At 34.4% G+C, this 18,568-nt stretch overlaps 1 protein-coding gene across 5 annotated transcripts in view; it reads right to left on the bottom strand.

Moving 5' to 3' along the window:
* The window catches only part of LOC136030187 (uncharacterized), a 55,037-nt gene that overhangs the window by 13,055 nt on the left and 23,414 nt on the right, over positions 1-18,568 (bottom strand). For all 5 annotated transcript variants that reach the window (XM_065708935.1, XM_065708934.1, XM_065708938.1 and 2 more), the window contains exons 4-8: positions 17,600-17,744; positions 13,595-13,697; positions 10,650-10,789; positions 6,748-7,588; positions 357-505 (exon numbers count right to left, since the gene is read on the bottom strand). In XM_065708935.1, the coding sequence (XP_065565007.1) occupies positions 357-505; positions 6,748-7,588; positions 10,650-10,789; positions 13,595-13,697; positions 17,600-17,744 (1,378 nt within the window). The remainder of the gene's footprint in view (positions 1-356; positions 506-6,747; positions 7,589-10,649; positions 10,790-13,594; positions 13,698-17,599; positions 17,745-18,568) is intronic.

Genomic DNA, 18,568 nt, shown 5'->3' with positions numbered 1-18,568 from the left:
CTATTACTTCCTGAGCAACTTGGCTTTTCTATTTTGTGAGGTGTCTTCTCAGCAGCGAATTTACAATAAAAGATTACATTACTAGCATTCGATATATCAAAAACAAGGAATACAAAAAGAAAATACACTTTTTAAAAGGTCGAAGATTTAATCAATTCTAAACACCATTCAAAGATTATCTCGAATTCATTCAACATTTAATTTTTATATATCGCCACTCCTCATCGTCTCGTGGGTAATTCTTATCTAAATAAATGTTGATACCTATGACACTTATGCAATTTAGAAGAACAAGAATAACAGAAAATGAACAAAGAAATAATATAACAAAGGACAATAGTTAATGTCTTACACACCATAAGTTCATGAGGCGAAGCGGGGGATCGACATATTTCATAACCCTCCTGTTGATTCAAAGATTTGTTGCAATCGTCACTTGGTTGTTTCTCTTCTTCTTCAACAGATCTCCGCTCTCTTTTTTCAGGCGTAGCATTTTCTTTAGGTACTAAAAGTAATATAATATTTTTAATTCAACGGATATTGACGACTCACCCTTTCAAAAGCGTTGCAACACTGTGACTACATGGTTTGAAAAAGTCTTTATATTCAAAAAAACTGTACTCATGTGACGCATTTATTAAGACATGGCTCATAAATAGATTTAGGTAAGCAGACAGCTTATTGCCACAAAGCGACATAGAACTGTCAAACAATTCAATCAAATTCTGATAATGAAAGGTTCTCTATGAAGTCAATACACCACGAATGGTATAATATTGACTTAAATTTCGGCCAAAGCGATTCCAATGGTTTACTTTTTGTTTCGGTCGGGCACTATTTTCAAGGGTTTCAGGCTACTTTTTTAGTTCCTAACCGCATCCGTCCTTTTCTGGATTGCAGCTACTGCTACATTCATGATACTAGACTATTGTTCTTTCCATAAGATGAAGATCGTAGTTAATAAAGACTGCATCGTTAAGGAACTTAAGAGGTTTTACATGCTTTAAAGGAGTAGCGACTCCATTAACAAGCTGAGTACTATTTCATAGTTCGAACAAAGCAATCTAAACTATGAGATGAACTAGGTGCCCATTATATTCACGAATAATTAAAATAATGACAATGCATCAACAGATAAGGGTCCTCCATTTAAGCAAAGACAGCTAGCAAGCTTGTCACTCAGCCTTTCGGCAGCAGGAATTGAGCCCCGTATTGCTAAGCAGAGCATCAGTCCAATAGATTACCACAGCGTTGAAACAACGATGAAACATTTTTAGAGTTTATAAAGCTATTCTTATAAAACGGTTTGATTGACGAAATAAGACATTTCAAACTGGACTTAGTAGGAGTTTCAGAAACTCATATCCCAAAAAAAGGAAAAAAGAAATTATGTTATACAGAATTTATTTATTCAAGCAGGAAGAATGAGGTGCATAGGCGGGGAGTAGGGCTCATGATGAATAAGGAAATTGTCAAGTCTCGTTTAGGATTGGAAGGTGTTAATAGCAAAATGCTAGTCGACGTTTAATGACTAAAAAGTGCAGGCTGTCAGCCACAGCAGTATACGTCCCTATTGAACCGAGTGACGGAGATAGTAGTGACTCAAATGAACTTTATTTACAGCTACGGGAACAAATAGACAGGGTCCCAGGAATTAAAATGGTAATTTTATTAAGGGATTTTGATGCCTAAGTCGTAAGAAATAAGGATAGATGTTTCCTAGCCAAGGTAAATTTGGTGTAGGAAAAGAAAACATACAGACTGCTGAAATTTTGTAGATATCAGAATCTAATTATAATTGAGAGAGCAATTGGTAATAAAATGGACCATAAGTTAGCATGATATTCACATAATGGTAAGACTGCCAACCTTACTGGTTATGTCACTGTAAACCGAAGACTGGCAGGATCGATACAAGATACTAGGGTATATAAGAGTGATATTATCGATATTAAAAAAGATCACCATCTAGAAGTATCTTGATTTAATCCCAAGCTGAAATTTATGAAGGGTAACTATTTTCGGTAAGTTATGATGTAGGTAGACTCAAGGATGAGAATTTGAGAAAAGCTTACCAGGAATTGAATACTAAACTGGAGAGTTTAAAATTCGACAATGTAGAATATGGATGGAATAATTGTAAGAAAATAGTTTGTGAAATTACTGATGCAAATAAGTTAGAATCACAGTTAGGAATATTACTGAAAATATTTTTAATAGAGAAGAGAAGGGTCGCGTGGAAGAATTATTTGAGTGATAGATCATATGAAAGCAAGTGAAATGTATAGAAAGTGAAGAAAGCATTAAAATGCGAATTAGAGAGATATGAAGTGGTGGCAATGCATAAAATTGCCGAAGATCTTGATGACGCAGCCAGACGGCATAGCATAAAGTATTTTATCATTATGTTAACGAATTGAGAGAGAATAGTCATCTGGACTTGTCCCAGTTAAAGATAGGAACGGGGCCATAGTTAGAGAAGGAAAGAGTTAAAGAGAGATGGGCAGAACAGTTTGAGAATGTGCTAAACCGTGATAGAGTTACAGGAAAATACATGGAAAAGAATGATTAAGTTTGTGACAGTTTGGATATAAAGGAAGATTTATTTTGTGAAGAAGTATCAGTGACAGTACCAAAAGGATCAAAAATAAGTTAATGAAGAATATGAATATGATTTTTGAAAAAGGAGAAGTACCTCGCAATTTTAGGAAAAACTCTAATTAAACCCCTCCGTAAGAAAGACAATAATATTGAATGTGGCATTTATAGAGGTATTAGCATGATTCCTGTACGAAGCAAATTACTTAGTATGATGATAATTTTTAGAGTTGGAGATGCTGTAGATAAAATTTTTAGTAACATTATAGTTTTAGCATATGAATTTAGCAGTTTTAGCAGCATGGATTGCTCAGTGTTATGTACGAGAATAACATTACTGCGATTAAGGTAGGTTAGCAGCTGGCTTAGTAATAAATCAGAGGTTGAGCAGGGTTGTGTTCTTGCCCCATTTATATAAATAATTTTGACGGGCTTTGTTATAAAATTTTCCCATAGGGGAATGGGAGAACATGGAATCAAAAAGGGAAGTAAAACCCTCCTAGATTTAGATTATGCTGATGCATCCTAGATGAGAATGAGATGAGAATTCTAGATGGGAATTTCAGCATCCTAGATGAGAATGCTAGCACAATAAGTGAACTTTTAGATGTTTTGCGGGAGTCAAACATGATGGAGAGCAACTAGCCCCCTCCCCTCCCTGACTTCCTCTTTCCCCGAAACGCATTCAATTGAAATTGTGAAATAGCCGCTTTGTTACTAATAGTCCAAAAATCATATAACAATGTCTTTAAGGTTGACACAATCCCTCAGAGCCATGGGCAAGGGTTGTAAGTTATGCCCTGGGGCATAGAAGGTTTTTATGGAACGTATGGTCGAATAAATTTTGGACCGGATGGAGCTCATTTGATTGTAAGTCAGAAGTTTTAGTGCCCTTTTTAGGAGTTAAAAGTAAATGGAGAGCAATCAGAACCCCCCCCCCCTCCACCCAAGACTATCATTCCACAAAACAAATCCGATCGAAATTTTAAGATAACTGTTTGGTTTAGCATTGTTGAAAGGTTCAGTAAATTTGTCTTTGATGATGTCAACCCCAAATTCCTCAGGACAAGGGCTGTAAGTTAGACAATTCGTTGATTGTCTACACATAGTATACGTTATTGAGAAACGTATGCATTTTTGACCTGTACTTTCCAAGAAGATAAAGGGCGCTCAGATGAGCCTTTCAGACATTGTTGAGCGTAGTGTTGAACTAAACCAAAACACGTTATGTGTAAACGAATTGTAAAAAGGGTATAACACAGGAATACCTATGCATATTAATTTGGAAAATTCCAGGAATGATAAGGGAGAAGATCAAAAAGGCAATATTTGCATGCTGCCAATACCACTACAACCACCACCACTACTACTAAAACACTATTCCATTTACAGTATTGAGGAGAAATTTGGATTAAACCAAAAGACGCTATGTGCATGCTCATTGTCAAAATAGCATATCTAAAGAATTGATTTGGGTATTAAGTAGGAACTTATAGAGAATGCTTAAAGGGGAAGATCATCTCACCAAGAGGCAATATATAAATACTACTGCTAGCTCTACTGTTACTGCTGCACTTACTATATAAACAACAAGTTGAACAATAGGAAAATTTTTATATAAGACAGTGGAATGCATCTTTATATGAATATTTCGACCCTATATCCAAGGGCCACCCTCAGCAAAACAAACGAAGAAAAAACGAATATAAAGGAACTAACATTAAAATACAAAATTAAAAAAAAAAATATAAACAGTCCTAGAATCATTACTTCAGGGAAGTTTAACCAGGATTATTGAACTTACAATTACTATTTACACTTCCTACTATTGCTACTAATACTGCTGCAACTACTTCTATTGCAACTACTTGTAAGGCTACGAGCATTGAGATGAAAATTGTGAGAAGTATATGAACATACAGGTTATCAAAAGGACATATCGGGAATGTCATGGCAATGGCTAATTGAATGAAGTCGAAACTTCCAAGACTTGATGAGAGGGATCTGACCAAAAGGTGTTAATGCTACTGCTACTAGTAGTACTACCACTATTCAATACTATTACTAGCAATATCAATGCTATTACTGTAACTGCTACTACAACTATGCCTATTGGTATAAAGTTTAAATTTTCAAGGAATTTAGAGGGGGGAAAGTGAACTGAATCACAAAACACCGTCTGTAAGCAGGTTCTCAAAAGGGTGTAACAGTAATATCTTAGGAACAGTTTGGTGTGTTGAATTGAAACTAAGAGGGCTTGTTGTGAGGAGTGTTGAACTAACCAAAAGAAAATATTTCCATCCTAATCATACTACTACTACTGTTACTATTATTACTACTTCTATTTCTACTACTGCCACTAAGGCTTAGGCAACTACTAATAATTCTACTGTTACTACAGCTAATACTACTATTAAAACTAATAGTATTAAGGCTAAAAATTAAAGATATATAAAACTGTATGGAACTAATTTGAAACACACTATGCTCACGAAGGCTGTCAAGCGGACGCATCAGAAATGCTTCAGGAGTGGTTGATGGTATTAAGCTGAAGCTTTCAGCCTGTGTTGAAGAGGATGTTGAAGAAACTAAAGGTGCTATACGCATACTGCTACTAATGCTGTTACAGCTATTGCTACCTCGCATGCTATGGGTATTAAGGTGAAACCTTTAAGGAATAATTAGGTGGATTTTGAACAAAACCAAAACAAACTATGAGCATGTGGACTTTTGAACTAGCCAGAATGCACCATGTGCATACTTTTAATACTACCACAACAGTTACTGTAACTAATGACGTTAAGGTTATTAAGGTGAATCTTTTAGGGAATGTTTAGGAGAATTTCTAATTAAATGAAAAAACTGTATGGATTTAGATTTTTCAAAAGGGCATGTAAGCAATACCATAGGCAGCACTACTCTATAATATCTAGAAAAATCATTGAAACTTTTAAACAAACTAATTCGATTCAAAATTAGAAGTTCTAGCACCCTTTTTAAGAATTAAAACAGATTGGAGGGCAAGCAGACTTTCTCTCAAACCCATTTATTTTCTAAACACATCCAGTCAAAATTTTGAGACAGCTGCTTTGTTCAGCATAGTAAAATGGTTCAGCAACTATTTCTTTAGAGATGTTAGGCATGTCACCCCTCCCCACAATTATACAATTGGCCAATTATGCTTTGAAACTAAATGTTGCTTTAAAATAAATCAAAGGCATTGTATTAATGGTTGCAATAAGACACCTCAGCAATATATCGAGAACGACTGGGGGCGTTAAGTTGAAAGTTTTGGGGCTACTACTATTCCTACTTCTGCTCTTATAATCTAAATAAATGAAAAGAGTGCAAGTGTATCCAGATTGTCAAAGAGAATACATAGAATCTTTTGAAAATTAAATTAAGTTTTATTTTTCAGGCAAACTTCAGAAGTTATAAAATTAGATTAAAAATATTGTTTGTGTCAGGATTAAAAATTGTTGACAAGGTTTCTCCAACATACAAATAGCAACCCAAACTATGCATTCTCATAAGAGAAAAAAAAAACCGAATATATAAAAAGTGTTTTTCTTTTCCATGAAAAAGACTATGCCAATAAAAAACGAACAGAAATTAATTTAAAAAAACTTTTCCCATAAAACAAGTTTTTCCAAGGAAAGCAAAGAGCTCTATTAAGCCAAAAATGAGCAGAAATAAAGTTAAATAATCTTCCAAGCGTAATAATACCATAAATCATCATCAATAAATAAACGTAACTCAAAACAAACAAAAATTACAATAAATAGCCGAGTCGAGCTCAAAACTAGCAGAAATTAACATGAGTAGGGTTGTTAACAGCCCATGCCTTCTCAAGACCATAAAACAATTTGCACTTTCCTGAAAAAAACATACGTTTTAAACATCTACACTTTTCTTTTACTTCCATAAATTAAAATTGTCAAAACCTTTAAGGAATAAATACCAGTATATGTCAATTAAAATGACAATCCATGGTCATTGGTTTGTTTGTTTTGCTTAATAAGATTTACACTTGATTTTTCTTGAATAGCACCCATTTATTAGGAAAGATTACGTTCTAACTGAATTTTATTTAATTTCCGGGTTAGATATTTTAACATAATTTCTGTCATATTGAAGTAGCAAAATTACCTTCAGATGTGGCTGCGGATATTTCATTCTTCTTTTGGAGCCACATTTTCAATAAGTGAGAACCTTCATTGAGACTACCAGACTGTTTCACAGGTAGGATTCGGATTTTCTTCTCCTTAGGCATTTCCTTTTCCTTGTTTTCTCTTTTCCGTGAAATGGGAGAAGGATCACTTTTAGCAATCATCTCAGGAACTGGCTCAACATTGGTGCTTCTATTTTGAGGGGTCAAATTGGCAGTAAACTGTAGGTCATACTTTTTTAGAACGTTGGTAGACCCTTCCACTGTGTCAGGAGTAGCAAGAATAACAGGTCTGGGTAAGACTGGGGATTGAAGCTTGGAATTTGTGGTCTGGTCACACTGACTGAAACTCCTATCTTTCAAAGGCTCTATTTTGTTTTGAATTGCTTGTGGAGTTGAGGATAGGCCTGATTTAAGTTTTTCTTTATGAGACTCTGTGAACGATACAGTCCGAATGCTCTGGGAAAGAGGTAAATATCCTACTGCACGGTGAGGCATCTCTAGCTCTATCACACGAGTTGGCAATCTTGCTTTGTTAACATTCTCTTTCAAGGACTCATGCAAGGGCGGAGCACCCAGGTATGTGGATTCACTCTGTCTAGAGTGTTGAAACAATTCTAACTTGTGCATCCGATTAGGCCTTTCAATAAGGTCTGGGTTCTCCTTCAATGAGCTGTCCTTATAAGCTGTTCTAGTCTCTAATGAGTTTTGGAAATTGAGAGATTTAGTTGTCCTTGAGGATTTATAAGCTGAATAGGGCGTCAAGGTGAAAATGTTGTCTTCTTTGTCTTTTTGTTTATATTTTGAGCTCTTTCCTGGAATCTAAAAAGAGAAAACAAAATGAAACTAATGATTCGCAAAGGTCAAAATCAAAGGTTAATAGCTTCAAATACAATGAGGCCAACACAAACCTTGCTCTCTGAGACCAATGAGTACAGGCAACTTAGTAAGAGTGAGAACTGACGCTGGTGTCGAAAAAATCCCTAGCCCACATAGCGTTTGGAGTTATGCAAAATTAGTGTAGTCACAAGCTAGTGATCTCAGTTTCTGGAAGAAAAACACAATAAATAAATTTTGGAAAGAATGAAAAGAGACACCACTCTCAAAGTTACCCATACTCTTTGGTATTCACAACGAAAATTACTGAAGGTAATAAAGAAAAAAAAGACCTTACAAAGAGACCTATTTTATGGTTAGGAATTTCCATAGGTAAAATAAAGGCAGACCTTTAATGGAGTATGTGAGACACTTTGAGAGACGCAAATAAAATATCCCATTTTTTCCCACTTTCGGGGAGTTAAGCAAGTTCGCATCCAAAACTTGTCTCTACGATTTTTGCAGATCCAAATGGAGATTTGACCATAGTTTGACAGTTTATTTACCCAATGACATAATAGCTTGTTACCGGTTTTTTGGATAATTTTCTTCTGGCTGATTGTAACTTAATCTCGATTTCTATTTACTTAGTACGTATATGTGTACGTAAATATCTCTGCGGTTGTCCTAGTCTCAATTAAATATGATTTAAAACCATGTTTTTGGGTACAGCTAAGAGTCAATAGAAAAAACAGAATCTTTTTACACTTAGGTTTCGTTCATGCTTGGATAATACAAAACTGAATTACAAGTTAAGATAATAAACTGCATTGCAAGTTAACTTGACTTGCAATTATTATTGTTCTGAAACCGATTTTTTAGCTCGCAACTCTAGAAACATTAATGCCTAAGTGGATTCTCATTTTGTGAGCGCTTGGATCAATGTCTGGTATTTAATTTATGAGCTGACACATGTTTTTGAATTTTGAGCAGCCATGAAAACACGAGGTACAGAGCAAAATAACTTGCAATTACTTTAATAAAATTATAATTTTATTTAGGCCGCCCATCCACTTTGCTTAGTTTTACACATGGCAACAATCTCTCCAAAATTAGTTTTGGAAATGCAAAGTTAGTTTTACTAATTTTTTTTTTGTATTTTATTTTTATCTTCTTATTTATTTCACTTCCATTAATATGCGTTTCTTTGTTTGTGAATTTTGTAGCTTATTTACAGCCTTCTCAAGTATCTGACATATATTGAGTTTGCACACATATTATTTTCCAATACAATTCCTTATCAAATCATCATTCACCGACTAAATTATGAGCGATTAAAATTTACAATTATCTTGAGGGGGGAGGGACAACGACGAATACAGCCTATAACCTGACACAAAACAGCAAATAAAAAAAAAAGTCGATGAAAAGGGCTTGACTGAAAGTTATGTCCATTAACTGGACATACCGAATAACCATTTATTAGAATTGTACTATTTGTTGATTGTTACTGAAACTTTTGAGAAATAAAATTTTTTAAGTCTTTCTTTCGCCCAAAAATAGTTATTAAAACTACCTTCCATTTCAAAATTTTTCAAAAAAGTATAATAGCTTATTTTTAACACCCTTTCTGTTATCGAATTCATTCCGGATTTTATTGTCATTTTCTACCAACGAGTGCAGTCATTTGCAAGAAATCTGGCCATTTCAACATGCAGGCCTTCACAAGACACCCGTTTCTACATATTAAAAGCTAAAAAGAACAAAATGCAACGACAGGAATTCTTCCCAATTACAGTTTAAAAAGCAGAAAACAATTTTCAGTAGCTTTTTCAAGAAAAATAACCTTTCCCAAGCGTCATATTTCGCCATAAACTGGAAAATATGGGTTTGCCAGAGGAAAAAAGACAGTGAGTGAGAGAGAAAGAGGGTTAAGAATCAATAGAGAGAGGGAAAGATCCACATACAACCTAACCCATGTAAGTTCAACCGAGGAGAAACTCGATAATCCAAAATTTCAGCCTTACAAAACCCAGCCAATGCAGAATTTGAACTAAAATCAACCAGCTCCTGGACAGTTCGCCATGGTACAACTGATCACGGTAACACATGTAATGGACCACCCTGCTATGGACTTAACTAATCATGGCGCAGAGATGGACGAATCTCCAAAAGGTTGGAGAGGGGGAAGGGGGGTAAGGTGAGTACTGCTGCGACGAAAGTTTTTGAAATCGTTATATGTTGATGATGACAATAATAATGACGAAAGCTCCGATGTTTAAGAAGACAATAACAACGATGTTATAGTAATAACAACGCTGGAAACGATGGCACTGACCCTTGAAATTATTGCGGATGTCAGCATTGAAATCGACTTCAGGAAAATTTATATCATCAATGATATCGTCCACTGGTGTTATTGGCTTCATATTTAACTTCACCGTAGTCAGTCATCATGACAAACACCATCGTCCTTGTTATTTTCTGCATTATTGACAGACTTGTCGTAGCCTATACCATCATTGAAACAACTCATGAATTTTCTACAAAACTTTATCTATCGGTATACTATCCTCCTGGGCAGCATTCACCAATCACTCATTACGAGTTGTCGTATTGCCACGTTTCATTATTGATTTTGCGTGGGTTTAATGTGGTGTGAACCCAAGTAAACTCCTTATTTTGGTTTAGATTTTGTTAGCAAAGTTGGCTTGGGTTGAGTTTAGACTGAACTTGAGTTGGTGTTTTGATTTAATTTTACCAACTAGGTTGAAATATCCCTTGATTAAATTTGCAAGGGCTGAGATTTGTTAAGCTTACGTTAAGTTTCATTGGGCTAAATTTTTGCTTGCTGCATCTAGCAGATTAGCCGATGCTTCATACGAGATATATCGTTTAGGAATACCTTTTTCAAAATTTAATTAGAATTTTGAAGGTTACATTGTTGAAAAACTGAGCCAGTCAGTCAACAAAACTACCTCCCTCCCAACCTCCCCCGCCTCCATCATGAAAAATTTTGGGCAGTGATGACTATCCTAGTAAGGACAGTTATGGAGAAAAGCTTTACCACTGCACTCGTTAAAGTCTCCTTGTTTCTTATAGGATACTGAATACTGCAGTCTTGCTCTTCGGGTCTCATCTTATTTTTCTTTTGAGCTGCTGCATATTCAACGGCCAATTCGATGACATCCTGAACTTCTGGAACACCTTTAATACAAAATATGCAAATTTAAAACACATTTTGGTAATTCTTAGTACTAAAACCATCTAAGCTCAGCAAAGAAAAAGGTTAAGAACAAGTAAAAAGGAAATCAAAATTTAATACAAAAAGTTTTGGTAATTAGTTTTCGAATCCATGCCAAATTCTTTCGTATATTTCTCACATATTTCACCTGATTTTTCATTTTAAAAATTTATTTACTCCCCCCCCCTCGCTCACCCAAGCCTCTGAAATGAATTCCTTCGTTTTAAAAAAAAGGCATTTGAAAAGAAAAAAGCAAAAACTAATACCTAAAACCTATAACGAGCAGAAATAGAGTCATAAAGTTATATAATAAATCAAACTTAAAACGAAAGAAACTAAACTTACGATGCTAGGACAAATCGAAGTGACGAGGCAATTTTTTAGTCGGCTTTTCCAATAAGCGTTACTGGGGCAATACCTCAATTTTGTTTCCTTACCATTGATTTAATACAGAAGTTGTCAACCCTTAATTATCTTAGAAATGATATGGCCCAAGAAGAATTTTTCTTAAAAAAAAAAAAAAAAAAAAAAATTACACGGTCCTTAAGACGGTCTCAAAATATGCTATTTTCTTAAAACACGTTTCAATCTCTATTTCCTGACACACAATGAATTTTTTAATTAATAAGGGCACCATGTATCAATGGTACCATTAATATAAGCTAATGATTTATTATTTCGTCCCACAGTGTAAAACCTGACACAATCTATGTTGTTGTTTCTAAAATTGTATGTAAAAATCAAGGTTATCTTGTATGATCATGTTTCTTCACAGGGAAAAAATATGCATATTTTGCTGCAAAGAGACGGCGGTGAGAGGGAGAAGAGTTGTCGAGGGGGTAGGATTCACTTTCTGCTTCGAACCGTACAGATTGGAAACAATTGAACGTTTCCAATTTAAACAAGGTACAAGAACATACAATCACACCTAAAAATTGGAAGCGCAAGCAGTAAGGATATGAGGGTATTAAAGGGACGACTGTTCCACTTTGGTTCTGTATCCACGCAGATAGAAATTATTTACGGGATTCCAGTTCGAACTGATGCTACATGCCGGCCTATCTGTTAGAAAGTTGGCGACGGGAAGGTTTGGGGGGGGGGGTATAGTGTATGGGGCGAAAACTAAGCTAATATTGATTGATAATTCTCATGGGCAAAATTTTTGCACCCAATCTACTTCCCTCCAAGCTTGTTTTTGAGCGGCCATTTTCTAATTCTTTCCGACGTACACCAAACCAGGCCCTCAAAATTTTCAAAATGGTGGATCTCATGACCAGACCCCCTCCCTAAAAAAATGATGTAATAAAGATTAAACGACTCTTCAATGAGTATCGATAAGAATAAAAAATAGCAACTCTTAGGAGGCATAGATAATACCATTCCCCTAAATCAGTCAGAAACACTGAAAATGTAATCCCAATTCCACCAAAATCACGAACAGAAGCGGCTTGTAAAAGTAGAGGACAGCACTTTTGGACCGACAAGAAAGTGTTCTTTGTTTGGATCAGTAAAAAAATTATTCATTTTTTTAATACATTTTCCATGAAAACATTTTGGCATTCTTAAGCGCATTAAAAAACATTTCTTAAGCGCTTTAAGATTTTAGTCTACCTTCAGTTTGAAACTGCTGCCTGCTACATATATGTAAAATATATTGCAAACAGTATAGTTGTCAATCATGGCCCTTGATAGCCATTATCTTTTTTTTTTACACTGAAACATGTGCACTTTCATATCAAAGGTTATGAGAGCTGACAAAGGGGACACTTTGGTGCAATAGTATAAGCTGGTATGAGAATTAAGAGGTACGAACACCATTGATTGGCCGTGTACGCACCACAACAAGAGAATTAAAAAAAGGACTTAATTTCAGTTTGTCAAAATTTAGATTTCGATAAAGCCCAATTAAAAGAACAGCAATAAATACCCCTTAAATTTTTATTTAGGTTTTCATACTTAAGTTTATGATTTTTCTGGGTAACCCCAAACGACATTGGATGTTTATTTTTCAGAGACGAGCTAGAACTTCCTCTTTTGCAGTTTTCCAATACAGCTAAAAACATTCCATTTTTATGTCAGATTGAGCTGGAGTTTCGCAAATATTTAGCATGAAAGCACCAAGGACACAAAACAAAAACCTTTCTTGCCCCTGGACCCAACTCAAGTCTATTCATACCTGATGAAAGCAATTTTCTAAGGTTTTTATTTTCATCAGTGTTGTCAAGTTGAACAGTGAAAACAAATACAAAAAACTAATTTGTTGAATTTGGCAACGCTTCTGGTGTGTAAAGATTGGAATATTAACAATCTAATTATTGCTAGACTAAACTAAATTTCAAAGGGAAGTTACACCTTGTTAAGCTGTATGGTGCCTAATGTTTTTGGCTTATTTTTTACGGAATGTTCAACCACATTTCTTTTTTTATTGGCACCCCCACTACCAAAAAATGCGTACGTGCATATGGAGGTCTTTTTCATTAAAAATTGAATTCCCGGTTTTTTCAGTTTTTAAAGATATACATGGTTGTATAAGTTCCACTTACCTAATTCAAGCAAGCAGATTTAATTTCCACTGTTCTTGCTACTTTAATAATTCGTCAGAACAGGTCACTTCGTCAAAGCAGGATTTCGAATGACAGAAACGATTAGAATATTATGTTTTAGTACATACTTCTGTCAGTTTAAATAATTGCCTTTGAAGATTTTTCATCCACTCTGTATATACAGTCTATGAAGCAAGAAAGAAGGAGAAAAAAACGTATACGTACACTTCTGTTTATTCTTAGCAAAAACAACCTCCCAAATCATCGAAACTCTTCTGTCCTGTTCCTTCAACACAGCAAGTTCTGGGCGTTTCTTTCTTATTGTTTTCTAAAAAAAATGTCTTAAGAAAGATAATGATGCAGCTTATTTGAAAAAAAAATGTCTATTTCGCGTTTGTACAAACCTACATTCAACTAATCAGTGCACAGGCAAAAGAAGAGAGAAGGCAGAGAGAACTGAAAAGGAATATCGAAGAAGAGAAAGAGAGAAATATAAATGAAGTTTAGCTAGATGTTATTCGGTGTATTATGACCATCTGATCCTTTTTCTGTCAGATCTGGGGCCATTATTTAATGTTTAAGACATTCAAGATATGCATGCTTTGTCTTTCATTATTGCAAGTACTTTTTATTTTTGCCTGGGTGGCATAGCAACCCGATTGTTTGTATGTTTGGTGCTACCGATATTGTGATGTCTTATTAAGTTTCAAACTTAGTTCTGACAGAGCAAAGTGTTGCTTTGCCAAGTGAGAATTGCTTCGTCGAGCCACCAAAAGGCCTCTTGAAAAAATCGCTTCGCCACGCTTCAACTTAAAAAAAAATCGTATAGTAAGTCCATATTTGAAAAAAAACAGAAGAAAATAGATGCTGAAAAATTAATAACAAGCATTAAATCATATCCTGTAATCTATGATATACGTTGCAAAGAGTACAAGGACCTGGGAGCCAAAGATAATGCATGGAAGGAGGTGGCAAAAACGATTGGTGAATTAGGTAAAAATGTGTTTGGCAGTTGTTCAACCTTTGAAGTGAGTAGCCTACTCATTCAAGCTGTCAGAACCCAGCTTCAGAAGTAAAATTAAAAGAGGAGGCGTACGGCTAGATCCTTTTTTTACTCTTCTTCGATTGTTTTGATGCATTTGCATTGTAGCTTGGTCGTAGGGAGTGCTTATTTATTTTCAACAAACTACAAGAGTCTGCTTCAGTACCCTTCAATAATTTGCCCTCAATATAGGCTTGACGAAAATATCTTTTTATGAAAGAATTATAGCTTATATGTAATTGGAATCTGCATATGTAATATGTATATCCCTTTACATATGTAATCAAAATAAATTAATTAATAATTTATGTAAATATAGAGTAAAGGACAACTTTATACAATCTAGGATTAAGTTTATTGTGCAAAACATGACGTTTGGAAAAAATTGATGGTCCTAATCATCAGCTCAGTGCATTATCGTGTTTTCTATTTATGTACTCAAATCCCAGTTTAAAGGGGAATTGCCAGAGAATTTTCTAAGTGGGGGGGGGGGGAGATTTTTAAACAATTTTTAATTCGAAACATACGATCGCCAATAATAGACGGGGAGGGGAATTTTCTTCAGGTGATAGTTTTACGAGGGGAGGGTCCACAGAGAGAGATTTTTCCACAAGGAGGAATTTTCCATGGGGAATTCTCTTTTTTTAGACCAGAGCGAACGTGTGACCTTTAAGCCATTATTTCCATAAAGTTTTTTTTTAACTCTCAACTGGGTGATGCCTCCTTACTTAATGGAGAAAAATGCATCTGATATTTATTCCTACCCTTTCCAAGAGCCAAGATATAGCCCCAGGCTACCGAAAAAAATCGACAATTTCTGCTGTATGTATCAATTTTTTCGGTAATTTCTCGCAATTAATTAATTCATAATATCATTTAGTAAACAAAATCGAACCAAAATCAGCAATCTTTGGTAACATGCTTTGGTCCCTAATACCAATTTGAATTTCATCCAATAATGGAATATTTAAAGATGAGTTACTCTTTTCTATTTGGCTCATCTTTACATATATAGTAATCGCTAATGTTACCATTTCTTTGAAGTCTCCTCACTCCTCCCTCCAATTCATGGGTATAGCCCTAGGCTACTCTCAGAATTCTGTCGGATTTCATGCTTATGATGATATGATAATAGGATCATTATGACTATATATGACAATGCAGTCTTGCTGTTTTAATAACATATAAAAACTTGTACCTTTAAGTACAAGTTTTTATAATCAAGTTAAAACTCAAATTAGTTTTAATAAAAGCAATTTGTTTTACCAAACATAGACTCTCTTGTACCTCTAAGGTAAAATATAGTCCTACATCTTCGGCCAAATATAAAAAAATAGAAATCTTAATTTAGGGTGGATATAAATGTTGTTTAAATTATTTACGTACGCAATATCGTCTTGAGCTAGATACAAACAGTCATAAGAAAATCAATTCAAACAGAAGAAACAAAAGATTGTAACAAGATCATTAGAACAAGTTCCTTGTGAAATCCGGGATTGAACCGAAAAAACCTTTATCGTGATCCCCGGTCTTATCCACTGCGCTGTCACTAAATATGTTGTTACATGATTTTTCTATAAAGTTGTTCACATACTTATGACAGAAAAACTATTAGGGCTGATTTCGCAAAAAAAAACAACAGACTCAAACATTAAATATATAAGAATAAATAGTATTTCAATTTTGGACAAATACAGATCGGTGTAAAGGAAAAATAAAAACTTTCGCAAATATTTATTAGCAGTGGCCAAGACAAATTATAATCTTTGTGGATAGATTTATAGATTTACTAATCACAGATTTTATGAATGACATCAGAAATACACACAAGCACAGATTATCTCTAAGTTTTTGGTTTTATTGTTGTTTTAATGACATTTTGAGATTTCAAACTAAGCATGTACTGCGAAAATTGATACGACTGCTGAAACGGACAAAATATCCTGGGGCTAAATCTCGGCCTCGGGAAGGGATAAGAGGGAAGGCAAGTAATTGCAATGGTAGTGGTTATTATATTCAGAAAAAGTGCTTAATGGCGAATCGAATATATTTTCTTTTTGCTATTTAATCTCTTTGTTATATTGATATTTGGGCCATGGAAAAACTACCATAAATTTCTGATTTTTTTTGAATAGTGGAAGAGAGGAATTTTTTTCTTTTTAATTTTTTCCAATTTCTTCGCTGGTTTAAAACTTAAGTATCTAAAGTAAACGTTAAACAACCAAAAGATTAAACACCATACCAGAAGCAAGGGAAGGTATGAAGGATTTCTTCAACCAAGAGTGGTCCGAAGGATCTCCTTCTGTAAAAATAATGACCTGAAATACATTTTTTTCGTCTTTAACCACATCCCATGCGTGCAGGTACCTACAATTTGTTTCTTTTTATAAAGACCAGTGGTTTTATTTAATCTCTTCGGCAATCAGTTTCTAGTCATGTAACACCCATTAGTGAAAAAACGAAAAAGATTATGAAGGAAGCAAAAAAAAGTAGAGTTATTTTATTTAAACTTATCAATTATTCACCAAAATTAGCTGAATTTCGTTTTTGATGAAATCTGAAAAAACAAATCTAGCATACCATCAGTGAAAATCAGTATTTCTGATATTCAGTTCATTTTTTTTTTTCATACAATGAAAGTTTAGGAGATCACCTAATTGCTTAGTAAAAAGCAAAATCTCATTTATAAATTATTTCAAATCACTAATAAAACAAAGAAACGTCCAAAGAAGGATAATTAGCAAAATAAACGTACTTTACGTACCGTCGCAATAATGGCTTCTTTTTGACAAAATACGCCCAACTCATATAGGTTACCCACAATGAAGATACGTACTTAACGAATTAGGTCTGTCTCATTTAGTTCTATTACAATGCTTGTAACTGCTTATTTACACATACAGAGTAACGGAAAGCCACTAACTGGTACTAGTTTAAACTGTGCAATTAATAAAAGAAACTGAAATTAACGAATCAAACAACAAAAATAAAATGTAAAACAGCTCATTGCTGAAAATTCCGTGTTAATTGGCATGCATCTTTTGCAAAGAGAACGACAGATAAATTGTTGGGGGGGGGGGTATTTATTTTTGACCATACACCATTATGAAAAAGTACATCAAAAAAGTGGTTTGTATTCGTGTTTGTACGTATTAAAAAAATTAAATTCCATTTTATTTCTTTTTTACCTGGATCTTTTCCTCGGTACGAATGCACGCAGAAAGTCGAGCTTGAATTTGAGATCGCAAAGAATCAGCGTGGAACTTTTTGACGGCATCTTGCTGTTGCTTCAGTTTATTCAGCTCCATTTTATTCTGAATAGCCCGACGTAAGCTAAAACGAATAAAAAGATTATCTGATTGTAAAACAGCAAGTATTAATACGAAAAATTCGTTGCACAAAAATCCATTTCAATTAATTTTTATCAAGTCTGAACAAAGTTTTTTTTAAAGTAAAGAGTAAAATTAAGAACTAAAATGAGAAGAAATACCATCATATAATTGGTTAAAGTGAAAACTGACAGAATGTGCAATGATGGAATAGGCTGAAATCTAAAGAACACAAACTAAAAAGAATAATGAATTCAAACAACAAATAAAACAGAAATTACAACAAACCAGAGTGGGCTACCGTTCTCTATAGAAAGTGAAGTGTCAAGACTTAACTATAAAATTCTTTTCATGTTTGTTCTTATTGAAAAATGCTAGAGTGTCAGTAAATATATATCTAGGTCAGCTACGATTCTGTCTTGCTGCCTTCAAAAAAATTAGTTCTTGGCTTTCGATAAAATTTTATGTTTCTTTGAGAAAAGTTTCGTTGATATAAAAAAAAGTATCTCAACAAGAAAAATAATTCTTACAGATGACAATTGATTATTTCATTCTTAAATGCCAATTAAGTTCTTGCTCCTATCTTCAGCAAGGACAAGTTTTTTGGCTAAGAAAAAAAAAAATATAACTACTGTAGATATATAAATCAAGAAACTATATTAATCGTGTCAGGAGGAGTAGGGCCAGGAAAAATGGCGAACAGCAAACTCGCCAGGAAATCCAGTCATAAGAATACATATGTGCTATCAAGAGACAGCTTTGGGCTAAGTTATGAGGAAGCGAAGCTGCTGGGCCATCAGACGGTCGAATTTAGTGTGGTCAACCAAT

The sequence above is a fragment of the Artemia franciscana genome, chromosome 8, assembly GCF_032884065.1.
Source record: "Artemia franciscana chromosome 8, ASM3288406v1, whole genome shotgun sequence".
In the NCBI taxonomy this organism is placed as follows: Eukaryota; Metazoa; Arthropoda; class Branchiopoda; order Anostraca; family Artemiidae; genus Artemia; species Artemia franciscana.
This window is presented reverse-complemented; position numbering and strand designations above follow the sequence as displayed.